General features: G+C 27.6%; 1 protein-coding gene across 1 annotated transcript in view; it reads left to right on the top strand.

Moving 5' to 3' along the window:
- The window catches only part of LOC142235975 (uncharacterized), a 123,165-nt gene that overhangs the window by 84,911 nt on the left and 24,907 nt on the right, over positions 1-13,347 (top strand). The window contains exons 16-19 of the mRNA XM_075307226.1: positions 1,410-1,664; positions 1,730-1,880; positions 6,671-6,865; positions 6,971-6,996. Coding sequence (XP_075163341.1) covers positions 1,410-1,664; positions 1,730-1,880; positions 6,671-6,865; positions 6,971-6,996 — 627 coding nt within the window. The remainder of the gene's footprint in view (positions 1-1,409; positions 1,665-1,729; positions 1,881-6,670; positions 6,866-6,970; positions 6,997-13,347) is intronic.

Genomic DNA, 13,347 nt, shown 5'->3' with positions numbered 1-13,347 from the left:
TAGAAATAAAATTTTGACAAAATTTTCTATAGAAATAAAATTTTGACAAAATTTTCTATAGAAATAAAATTTTGACAAAAATTTCTATAGAAATAAAATTTTGACAAAATTTTCTATAGGAATAATATTTTGACAAAATTTTCTATAGGAATAAAATTTTGACAAAATTTTCTATAGAAATAAAATTTTGATAAAATATTCTATAGAAATAACATTTTGACAAAATTTTCTATAGAACTAAAATGTTGACAAAATTTTCTATAGAAATAAAATTTTGACAAAATTTTCTATAGGAATAAAATGTTGACAAAATTTTCTATAGAAATAAAATTTTGTGAACATTTTCTATAGAAATAAAATTTTGACAAAATTTTCTATAGAAATAAAATTTTGACAAAATTTTCTATAGGAATAATATTTTGACAAAATTTTCTATAGGAATAAAATTTTGACAAAATGTTCTATAGAAATAAAATTTTCTATAGAAATAACATTTTGACAAAATTTTCTATAGAACTAAAATGTTGACAAAATTTTCTATAGGAATAAAATTTTGACAAAATTTTCTATAGGAATAAAATGTTGACAAAATTTTCTATAGAAATAAAATTTTGACAAAATTTTCTATAGAAATAAAATTTTGACAAAATTTTCTATAGAAATAAAATGTTGACAAAATTTTCGATAGAAATAAAATTTTGACAAAATTTTCTATAGAAATAAAATTTTGACAAACTCTTCTATAGAAATAAAATTTTGTGAACATTTTCTATAGAAATAAAATTTTGACAAAATTTTCGATAGAAATAAAATTTTGCAAAATATTTTTTTTTGTTGTTGGTAGGTTTTTGGTAAAAAATTCTCCAATATTTGGTAGATTATTTTTGGCTCGAATGGCAACTGTGGTCGCTGCTAGTTTGCAAAAACTATTGGCACGAATTATAATGACTACTGTATGAGCTGTCATGAATCTGTGGAAAAGGAATCCATTAAAAACCTCTTGTGTGAGTGTCCTCCATTTTGTGTAAGGCGTAAGAGAATTTAAGGGGAATTTAGCTTTAGATTACTGGTATTTTTAGTTAATGTGGTATCACAATGGACTGAATAGTCTAAGCAAGCCTAAAATAAATCGGGTTGTCACTTAACCTAGTATAGCCCCCATCCTATGGTGGAGTGTATAAAAATGAAAACAATTAAAATTATAATTTATTATATTTATTAAGTCTGTTGGTATAAAAATCCTTACAGACTAGCTCATAAACTAAAGGTAGTACAATTCTAGTATTTTATTAAATTATAAGAATATCGTCCATGAATGGTGTCAGTTTGGCGTGTTCCACACTTGTGGAACAATGTTCATATGCAATCTATTTATAATACGCTGTTTCGTTTTTTTTCTTTACTTTTAGGATTCATGGGTTATTTCTTCTTAATGTCAGCATTTGTTTGGCTAAGTGTTCTATGCTTCGACATCTGGTATAGTCTTAAATTCTGTATCTACAATTCTAGTTCATCCCAACGAACGAAACGATTCATTTTATATTCTTTGTATGCATGGGCTATACCGGCTTTCCTAACCGCATTGGTAATTTGGGCCGAGAAGTCCAAACATATTGATGTCATCTATAAGCCAGGAATTGGTGTTGAAATATGTTTTCTCGATAGTAAGTACATCGTGAAATATTTAATTTCGTATTTGCGTTCTAAAATAATTAAATCTTATCTTTAGCAAGAAAATGGTCTGCTGCCTTTTATTTTTATGGACCAAATACGATTATTTTAATGTTCAGTATTATAACTTTCGTCTATTTGATATGTACTATGTACAAAAGTCATGATTCCAATGTAACAATTGAAAGTCAAAATTTCTTCCAGGAAAAGTAAGTAATTCTGTAATATACAATGAAATATTATTTAAAGGGCATTTTATTTCAATAGTGAAATATTTCATTATACGCAGAAAAAATTATCACGAAAATTATTATAATTAAAAATAAAGTTAATTAAGAAAATGATCGAAGGAAATTTTTAAATTTTCAATTAAGATATTAACGTTTAACTGGTGTACTTAACTGCGTACTTTGTAACAGCGGCAAATGTGACCCTTCTTTTATATAATATTTTTGGTTTATAAATTTTTCCTTTTTTATTATTAGTACATGGGTTGATTAGAACACATTATATTTAATGAAAATAAAACCATATTTCGCAATATTATATGTACTTTCCAAAATTAACAGGCACTTTATTTCAAAATTCTTAATTCTTAATACATAGAAAACACGTGTTGAGGGGGTAAATTTTACCACCACGTAGACAGTTACATATTATTAATTACAATTAAAATTTTAATTAAATAAATAAATATTTTCTATTGGAAAAATAATTGAAAAATTTATTTGGAAACAGTTTGTTTCATACTACAGAAAAACATTAAATATTTAATTTCCTCAATTAAAAAATTAATGTTCGATAATTGTGGCGAAAAAGAATCAATTCTTTGATCGATACTATAATATTCCAGATTGAATACATTTTAATTAAAGAATTAATTGGATTAAGGAATTTCATGATTGAACCAGAAAAACTTTCTCTAAATATATATTTAAAAATAAGAATATGAATATGGACCCAATGCAGAATTAGGACTGAATTTCACTTTGGATTTGAATACGAAACCTACACAGAAAATGTCACTGCAATACTTCCAATTAAACTGTTGACTGAAGCTGAAACCCTTTTCAATTAAAACACTCATTAATTCAATTAAATTTTTAGTCAACCTCGGACGGCTACCAAGTCAGTTAAGAAAGTGATTGAAAATATCAAATACCAGAAAGAGCAAATAGGCCACACTTGAAAACGAATCATAATCATGGTTGCCACTCGAGCCAAAAATAATCTAACAAAATGTGGAAAAAAAAATTATCAAAAAAATATTATTGTGCAAAATTTTATTTATTTATTTTTATAGAAAGTTTTACCAAAATTTTATTTCTATAGAAAATTTTGTCAAAAATTTATTTATATTGAAAATATTGTCAAAATTTTATTTCTATAAAAAATTGTGTCAACATTTTATTTTAAAGAATTTTTTTTCAAAATTTTATTTCTATGGAAAAGTTTGTCAAAATTTTATTTCTATAGAAAATTTGGTCAAAATTTTATTTCTATAGCAAATTTTATCAAAATTTTATTTCTATATACAATATTGTCAAAATTTTATTTCTATAGAAAATTTTGTCAAAATTTTATTTCTATAGAAACTTTTGTCAAAATTTTATTTCTATAGAAAATTTTGTCAAAATTTTATTTCTATAGAAAATTTTGTCAAAATTTTATTTCTATATTTCTATAGAAAATTTTGTCAACATTTTATTTCTGTATACAACTTGTCAAAATTTTATTTCTATAGAAAATTTTGTCAACATTTTATTTCTATAGAAAATTTTGTCAAAATTGTATTTCTATAGATTTTATTTCTATATATTGTCAAAATTTTATTTCTATATACAACTTGTCAACATTTTATTTCTAAAGAAAATGTTGTCAAAATTTTATTTCTATATACAACTTGTCAACATTTTATTTCTATAGAAAATTTATTTCTATTGAAAATATTGTCAAAATTTTATTTCTAAAAAAAATTGTGTCAACATTTTATTTTATAGATTTTTTTTTTCAAAATTTTATTTCTATGGAAAATTTTGTCAACATTTTATTTCTATAGAAAATTTGGTCAAAATTTTATTTCTATAGAAAATTTTGTCAAAATTGTATTTCTATAGAAACTTTTGTCAAAATTTTATTTCTATGGAAAATTTTGTCAAAATTTTATTCCTTTAGAAAATTTTGTCAAAATTTTATTTCTATAGAAAATTTTGTTAAAATTTTATTTCTATAGAAAATTTTGTCAAAATTTTATTTCTATAGAAAATTTTGTCAAAATTTTATTTCTATAGAAAATTTTGTCAAAATTTTATTTCTATAGAAAATTTTGTCAAAATTTTATTTCTATAGAAAATTTTGTCAAAATTTTATTTCTATAGAAAATTTTGTCAAAATTTTATTTCTATAGAAAATTTTGTCAAAATTTTATTTCTATAGAAAATTTTGTCAAAATAGTATTTCTACAGAAAATTTTGTCAAAATTTTATTTCTATATACAACTTGTCAAAATTTTATTTCTATAGAAAATTTTGTCAAAATTTTATTTCTATAGAAAATTTTGTCAAAATTGTATTTCTATAGATTTTATTTCTATATATTGTCAAAATTTTATTTCTATATACAACTTGTCAACATTTTATTTCTAAAGAAAATTTTGTCAAAATTTTATTTCTATATACAACTTGTCAACATTTTATTTCTATAGAAAATTTATTTCTATTGAAAATATTGTCAAAATTTTATTTCTAAAAAAAATTGTGTCAACATTTTATTTTATAGATTTTTTTTTCAAAATTTTATTTCTATGGAAAATTTTGTCAACATTTTATTTCTATAGAAAATTTGGTCAAAATTTTATTTCTATAGAAAATTTTGTCAAAATTTTATTTCTATAGAAACTTTTGTCAAAATTTTTTTCTTTAGAAAATTTTGTCAAAATTTTATTTCTATAGAAAATTTTGTTAAAATTTTATTTCTATAGAAAATTTTGTCAAAATTTTATTTCTATAGAAAATTTTGTCAAAATTTTATTTCTATAGAAAATTTTGTCAAAATTTTATTTCTATAGAAAATTTAGTCAAAATTTTATTTCTATAGAAACTTTTGTCAAAATTTTATTTCTATAGAAAATTTTGTCAAAATTTTATTTCTATAGAAACTTTTGTCAAAATTTTATTTCTATAGAAAATTTTGTCAACATTTTATTTCTATTGAAAATATTGTCAAAATTTTATTTCTATAGACAATATTGTCAAAATTTTATTTCTATAGAAAATGTTGTCAAAATGTTATTTCTATAGACAATATTGTCAAAATTTTATTTCTATAGAAAATTTTGTGAAAATTTTATTTATATAGAAAATGTTGTCAAAATCTTATTTCTATAGACAATATTGTCAAAATTTTATTTCTATAGAAATTTTTGTCAAAATTTTATTTCTATAGAAACTTTTGTCGAAATTTTATTTCTATAGAAAATTTTGTCAAAATTTTATTTCTATAGAAAATTTTGTCAACATATTATTTCTATAGCAAATTTTGTCAAAATTTTATTTCTATTGAAAATATTTTGAAAATTTTATATCTATAGAAAATTTTGTCAACATATTATTTCTATAGAAAATTTTGTCAACATATTGTTACTATAGAAAATTTTGTAAAAATTTTATTTCTATAGAAAATTTTGTCAAAATTTTATTTCTATAGAAAATTTTGTCAAATTTTTATTTCTATAGAAAATTTGATTAAAATTTTATTTCTATAGAAAAATTTTTCAAAATTTTATTACTATACAAAATTTTGTCGAGATTTTATTTCTACAGAAAATTTTGTCAAAATTTTATTACTATACAAAATTTTGTTGAGATTTTATTTCTATAGAAAACTTTGTCAACATTTTATTTCTATAGAAAAATTTGTCAAAATTTTATTACTATACAAAATTTTGTCGAGATTTTATTTTCATAAAAAATTTTGTCAAAATTTTATTTCTATAGAAAATTTTTTCAAATTTTTATTTCTATAGAAAATTTGATCAAAATTTTATTTCTATAGAAATTTTATTTATATATAAATGTGATTTTTATATAGCAAATTTTGTCAACATTTTATTTTTATATAGAAAAGTTTTGTTAATATTTTATTTCTAAAGAAAAGTTTGTCAAAAGTTTTCTTCTGTAGAAAAATTTGTCAAAATTTTACTTTTGTGGAAACTTTAGTCAAAAAAAAAATCTATGGAATATTTTGTCAAAAATTTATTTCTATAGAAAATTTTATTTCTGTAGAAAATGTTGTCAAAATTTGATTTTCTATAGAAAGTTTGTGATGGACCTCCTAATTGCAGAGGAATATTTGGCAATATCTATTAAAACATAGAGAATTCGGCCAATGTACTAAACAGTGAGAGTTCGACCAATCCAAATAATGAAATTGGGGTTCATGTTCATTTGAAATATTTGGGTTTATTTTCATAATGCAACTGAGCCCTAAAAATAAAACAAAGTTACACCCAAAAATATATAAAAAAATTGTTGTCCGTTTGCAAATTTTTTTTTGGGTTATACTTGATTTAGATTTTGATGCTTATTTTCATGAATCGGAAAGTTCACAACAAAGTATAAACTCTTGAAAAATTACACGAAATTATTTCACCTTAAGGAAAAATACTTACAAATAAATAAACATTAATACAATAAAAAAAATACGTGTCTTAAATAAAAAAACTTATTGAGTTTTTCAATCAAGATTAATTATTTTATTAATTGAATCAATTAATTTTTTAATCAATTATAATTTTTAACTTGCTAATTAATTCTGTGGCTATTTTCGTGATTGAAAAAATTTTAAGTAAAAAATTAATTGATCAATTAATTGCGAGATTGAAAATAGAAAAAATGCTTATTTTTTGTGTATGGATATAAACACCAATTTTTTTTGTTATTTGAAAATCATTGGTTACTTAAATATTCAATTTTTTTTAAATAATAATATTTATTTTCAGCTCTGTAGTTCTACTACGTCTTTTCATAATTATGGGTATATCCTGGACAATGGACATTTTATCATACTGCTTCCGTAATTATCCACAATCGGAATTTATATTCCTGTTGACTGATTTTTGTAATGCAATTCAGGGAGTGTTGATATTTATTCTCTTCGTGTTGCAACCCAAAGTACTGTGGTTACTAAAGGATAGGTAAGTAACCTCTCTAGAATTTCTACACGTCTCTTTGGAGATAAAAAAGAGTCGTCTGTGAAACTATTTTTGAAAATTTATCACAACGTTTGTTTTTTTTTCTAGATTACTTGGCACACCAAGAACAGACGGTATGTCAATGGTTTACAATAGCCAAGCATCGATGACCACAAATATGTGATGACTTTGACCAGATTAAGACTGACGATAAGGCAAAATAAAAACCGCAATACACAAATAAAGCGTCATAACAATTGAGTTATTATATATTGTATTTATGCATATTTTACCACAATATTTTTGTTGTTGTTTATAAATGAGCAAATAAATGAAATTATTTAAGATACCACAGTAAACAAATTGGAAGTTGTCCCGCAAAGATTTTTTTTAAGGGCATCCTGGGATCCTCCATTAATTACACATGGTGTCTTTGCCAAAAGCCCTTCCTCCAAAAGATGTTCTTCATTTTAACTACACAGGAAGCTCTTTTAATTCAATTTTTTATAATTCGTTTTTTATACCCCCCACCATAGGATGGGGGTATATTAACTTTGTCATTCCGTTTGTAACACATCGAAATATTGCTCTAAGACCCCATAAAGTATATATATTCTGGGTCGCATGTCCGTCCGTCCGTCCGTCCGTCTGTTGAAATCACGCTAACTTTCGAACGAAACAAGCTATCGACTTGAAACTTGGCACAAGTAGTTGTTATTGAAGTAGGTCGGATGGTATTGCAAATGGGCTATATCAGTCCACTTTTACGTATAGCCCCCATATAAACGGACCCCCAAATTTGGCTTGCGATTGCTCTAAGAGAAGCAAATTTGATCCGATCCGGCTGAAATTTAGTACATGCTTTTAGTATATGGTCTGTAATAACCATGCAAAAACTGGTCCATATCGGTTCACTTTTACGTACAGCCCCCATATAAACGCACCCCCAAATTTGGCTTGCGATCGCTCTAAGAGAACCAAATTTCATCCGATCCGGCTGAAATTTGGTACATGGTGGTAGTATATGGTCTCTAACAACCATGCAAAAATTTGTCCATATCGGTCCAGAATTATATATAGCCCCCATATAAACCGATCCCCCGATTTGGCTTGCGGAGCCTCTTAGAGAAGCAAATTTCATCCGATCCGCCTGAAATTTTGTACATGGTATTGGTATATGGTCTCTAACAACCATGCAAAAATTGGTTCATATCGGTCCACTTTTACGTACAGCCCCCATATAAACGCACCCCCAAATTTGGCTTGCGATCGCTCTAAGAGAAGCAGATTTCATCCGATCCGGCTGAAATTTGGTACATGGTATTGGTATATGGTCTCTAACAACCATGCAAAAATTGGTCCATATCGGTCCACTTTTACGTACAGCCCCCATATAAACGCACCCCCAAATTTGGCTTGCGATCGCTCTAAGAGAACCAAATTTCATCCGATCCGGCTGAAATTTGAAACATGGTGGTAGTATATGGTCTCTAACAACCATGCAAAAATTGGCCCACATCGGTCCAGAATTATATATAGCCCCCATATAAACCGATCCGCCGATTTGGCTTGCGGAGCCTCTTAGAAACGAAAATTTCATCCGATCCGGCTGAAATTTGGTACATAGTGTTGGTATATGTTCTCTAATGACCATGCAAAAATTGGTCCATATCGGTCCATAATTATATATAGCCCCCATATAAATCGATTCCCAGATTTGTCCTCTGGAGCCTCTTGGAGGAGCAAAATTCATCCTATCCGATTGAAATTTCGAACATGGTGTTAGAATGTGGTCTCTAACAAACACGCAAGAATTGGCCCATATCGGTCCATAATTATATATAGCCCCCATATAAACCGTTCCCCAGATTTGATCTCCGGAGCCTCTTGGAGGAGCAAAACTCATCCGATCCGGTTGAAATTTGCAACGTGGTATTAGTATAATATCCATGCCAAAATTGGTCCATATCAGTCTATAGTTATATATAGCCGATCCCAATCACACAAAAATTGGTCCATATCGTTTGATATTCATGGTTGCCACTCGAGCCAAAAAAAAAATCTACCAAAATTTTATTTGTCAAAATGTTCTATAGAAAATTTTGTAAAAATTTTATTTCTACAGAAAATTTTGTCAAAATTTTATTTCTATAGAAAATTTTGTAAAAATTTTATTTCTATAGAAAATTTTGTCAAAATTTTATTTTTATAGAAAATTTTGTCAAAATTTTATTTCTATAGAAAATTTTTTCCATATTTTACTTCTATAGAAAATGTTGTCAAAATTTGATTTTGTCAAAATTTTATTTCTATAGAAACTTTAAACTTAATTATATACGTATTTAATCAGCCTTTTTTAGTAATTCGATTGTGGATCACAGTCTTCAGTAGAAGTTTCTACGCAATCCATGGTGGAGGGTACATAAGCTTCGGCCTGGCCGAACTTACGGCCGTATATACTTGTTTTTTATTTTAATTATTCTTATTTTTAATGTGTAATTTTTACTTTTTTCCGTTTCACATAAGTTGAAAACTGAGTAAGAATTAATGAAACGGTACAAACAATTTAAATGTTGATGAAAAAAATACTAAATCCAATCTGAAAAAATTGTGAATTTTTGAAAATATTTGAGGTCAAACGTTTCCGACATGCGTTAGAATCTATTACAAAAATAAAAAAAAAATTATAAAAATTATTTATTTGACAAAATATCACAGAATTTTTTAATTTACATCCAAAGCAATGAATTCAGATCACAACTAAAGAAAGTGATGCAAAATCAGTGCTACAGCTGTCCTATGACAAGCCCATGTTAAATTCATCGCTTCAGCGTCAATTTTGCACCACTTCTGGATCCAAAAAGAACATTTTCATTACTTTTATTTGCTGGGAAATGGTTGTGAAAAAATTTGTTTTTCTGGGTAGTATTGAGATTTAGTATAGAGATTTTGTAGATGTTGAAGAAAATGTTGTCCAATTTTGTTCAGAATTAAATATATAAACCTTTGCACCCTTATATACCACCCAACAAATTTGCAGGATTTGAGATGGTATCGGCAATGTAGATCTACAAAATGGTGTAGGGTATATTATAGTCGGACCCGCCCGACTTTAGACTTTTCTTGCATGCAGTGTATTATATTAAGGCTTTGGACCAACTTCTGGTCTTTAAGGACAATTTACCTAACTTGTAAGAGACACAATTGAAAAAATAGGTTTTTTTTATTTTTGTTTTTAATCAAAAGCTCAGAATGTGGTATCTCTGATTAAAATCCAAAAACCGAAGGATGTATGTGTACAACATCTATCCACATGCCAGGCCGGGGATTTATACATACAAACACTCAAATAAACTTTTAATATTCCTAATGCGAAATCCAACACACTTTTAGTTGATGTGAAAAAAACGTAAGATATTCCCTGAAAAAGCTAGCACAGGAGTCCTCAATGATAATGAATTAACTAAAATTACAAAATGAATTTCTAACATATATTTGTTTAGCACGCACAGTTCATATAAATTATAATCTCTTCATCTATTCTATTCATTTAACACGGAGCCTGTTCAAATGAAATGAAATTAAAATTATTAGTCCAATAACAAAAAAAAAAAAATAATAAAACAAAAGAAGTTGATAAGGAACACCGAAACCACTAAGCACATACACTGGCAGAAAAAAGCTTCGTAATGTTAATGAAATTTGTCATTACAACTGAGCCACGCGCAAAGAAGAGAAGTCAAATTTTAATCCAAAGAAGCTTTAGTTGTTAAAGATTTTTCATTGAGGGGTTTTTGGGGTTTGTACTGATTAATATGATTACTTGCGAGTAAACAATTATTCACTTCCCAGCAAAAAAAAAGTGTTGCCAAAAATGTAGTGAAAATGTTCTTTTTGGATCCGGAAGTATTGCAAAATTGGCGCAGAAGCGATGATTTTAACATGGGCTTGTCATAGGACGGATGTCCACAATTGCAACAGCCGTTGTACTGAATTTGCATCACTTCTTAAGGTGTGATGCGAATCCAGTGATTTGGATGCGAATTAAGAAATTTTGTGATATTTTGACGAATAAATAATTTTTAAAATTCTTTATGATTTTTAATGCAAGCGTTATGTCTAGAACGTTTGACATCAAATATTTTTAAAAATTTGCAATTTTTCTAGAAAGGATTTAGCATTTTTTTCGGCAAAATTTAAATAATTTGCACTATTTTTATTAATTTTTAATATGTTTTTAACCCATTTAAAACAATAAAATTTTAAATTTCCGATTAAAAATATGAAAAAAGCGAGTTATAAACAAGTAAGAAAAATCTAAAGTCGGGTGGGGCCGACTATATTATACCCTGCACCACTTTGTAGATGTAAATGTTCGATACCATACCACATCCGTCAAATGTGTTGGTGCTATATATAAAGGCTTGTCCCAAATACATACATTTAAATATCACTCTATTTGGACAGAATTTGATAGACTTCTACAAAATCTATGGACTCAAAATTTAAGTTGGCTAATCCACTAGGGTGGAACACAATGTTAGTAAAAAAAATATGGGAAACATTTAAATCTGAAGCAATTTTAAGGAAACTTCGCAAAAGTTCATTTATGATTTATCGCTCGATATATATGTATTAGAAGTTTAGGAAAATTAGAGACATTTTTACAACTTTTCGACTAAGCAGTGACGATTTAACAAGGAAAATGTTGGTATTTTGACCATTTTTGTCGAAATCAGAAAAACATATAAATGGGAGCTATATCTAAATCTGAATCGATTTCAATAAAATTTGGCGTACTTGACTACACTACTAATTGTACTCCTAGTGCAAAATTTCAACCAAATTGGGATAAAAGTCTAGCTTCTGGGACCGTATTAGTCCATATCGGGCTAAAGCTATATTTGGGAGATATATCCAAATCTGAACCGATTTCAACCAAATTTGGCACGCATAGCAACAATGCTAATTCTACACCCTGTGCAAAATTTCAACGAAATCGGAACAAAAAATTGGCCTCTGTGGGCAAATGAGTGTAAATCGGGCGAAAGCTATATATGGGAGCTATATCTAAATCTGAACCGATTTGGCTGATATTTTGCAAGTTTTTCGAGACTCATAAAATATTCGGAGGTACGGAATTTGAGGAAGATCAGTTGATATGCACGCCAATTATGACCAGATCGGTGAAAAATATATATGACAGCTATATCTAAATCTGAACCGATTTTTTCCAAAATCAATAGGGATCGTGTTTGAGCCGAAACAGGACCCTATACCAAATTTTAGGACAATCGGACTAAAACTGCGAGCTGTAATTTGCACACAAAAATACATCAACAGACAGACGGACAGACAGACAGACGGACATCGCTAAATCGACTCAGAATTTAATTCTAAGCCGATCCGGATACTAAAAGGTTGGTCTATGATTACTCCTTCTTGGCGTTACATACAAATGCACAAACTTATTATACCCTGTACCACAGTAGTGGTGAAGGTTATAAATATGGGAAACATTTAAATCTGAAGCAATTTTAAGGAAACTTCGCAAAAGTTTATTTATGATTTATCGCTCGATATATATGTATTAGAAGTTTAGGAAAAGTAGAGTTATTTTTAAACTTTTGGAGTAAGCAGTGGCGATTTTACAAGGAAAATGTTGGAATTTGACCTTTTTTGTTGAAATCAGAAAAACATATAAATGGGAGCTATATCTAAATCTGAACCGATTTCAACCAAATTTGGCACTCATAGCAACAATGCTAATTCTACTCCCTGTGCAAAATTTCAACTTAATCTGAGCAAAAAATTGGCCTCTGTGGTCATATGAGTGTAAATCGGCCGAAAGCTGTATATTGGAGCTATATCTAAATCTGTACCGATTTCAACCAAATTTGGCACGCATAGCTACAATGCTAATTCTACTCCCTGTGCCAAATTTCAACTAAATCGGAGCAAAAAATTTGCCTCTGTGGTCATATGAGTGTAAATCAGCCGAAAGCTATATATTGGGGCTATATCTAAATCTGAACCGATTTCAACCAAATTTGGCACGCATAGATATAATGCTAATTCTACTCCCTGTGCAAAATTTCAGCCAAATTGGGGTAAAACTCTGGCTGCTGGGACCGTATTAGTCCATATCGGGCGATAGATATATATGGGAGCTATATCTAAATCTGAACCGATTTCAATAAAATTTGGCACACTTGACTACAGTTTTAATTGTTCTTCTTGTGCAAAATTTTAAGCAAATTAGGGTAAAACTCTGGCTTCTGGGGTCATATAAGTCCAGATCGGGCGAAATATATATATGGGAGCTATATCTAAATCTGAACCGATTTCTTCCAAAATCAATAGGGATCTATTCTGAGCCAAAACACATACTTGTGCAAATTTGAAGTCGATTGGACTGAAACTGCGACCTAGACTTTGATTACAAAAATGTGTTCACGGACAGACGGACAGACGGACATGGCTAT

This window comes from Haematobia irritans, chromosome 4, assembly GCF_050003625.1.
Source record: "Haematobia irritans isolate KBUSLIRL chromosome 4, ASM5000362v1, whole genome shotgun sequence".
Classification (NCBI taxonomy): Eukaryota; Metazoa; Arthropoda; class Insecta; order Diptera; family Muscidae; genus Haematobia; species Haematobia irritans.
The sequence above is the reverse complement of the archived record's forward strand: the minus strand, read 5'-3'. Positions and strand labels throughout refer to the sequence as shown.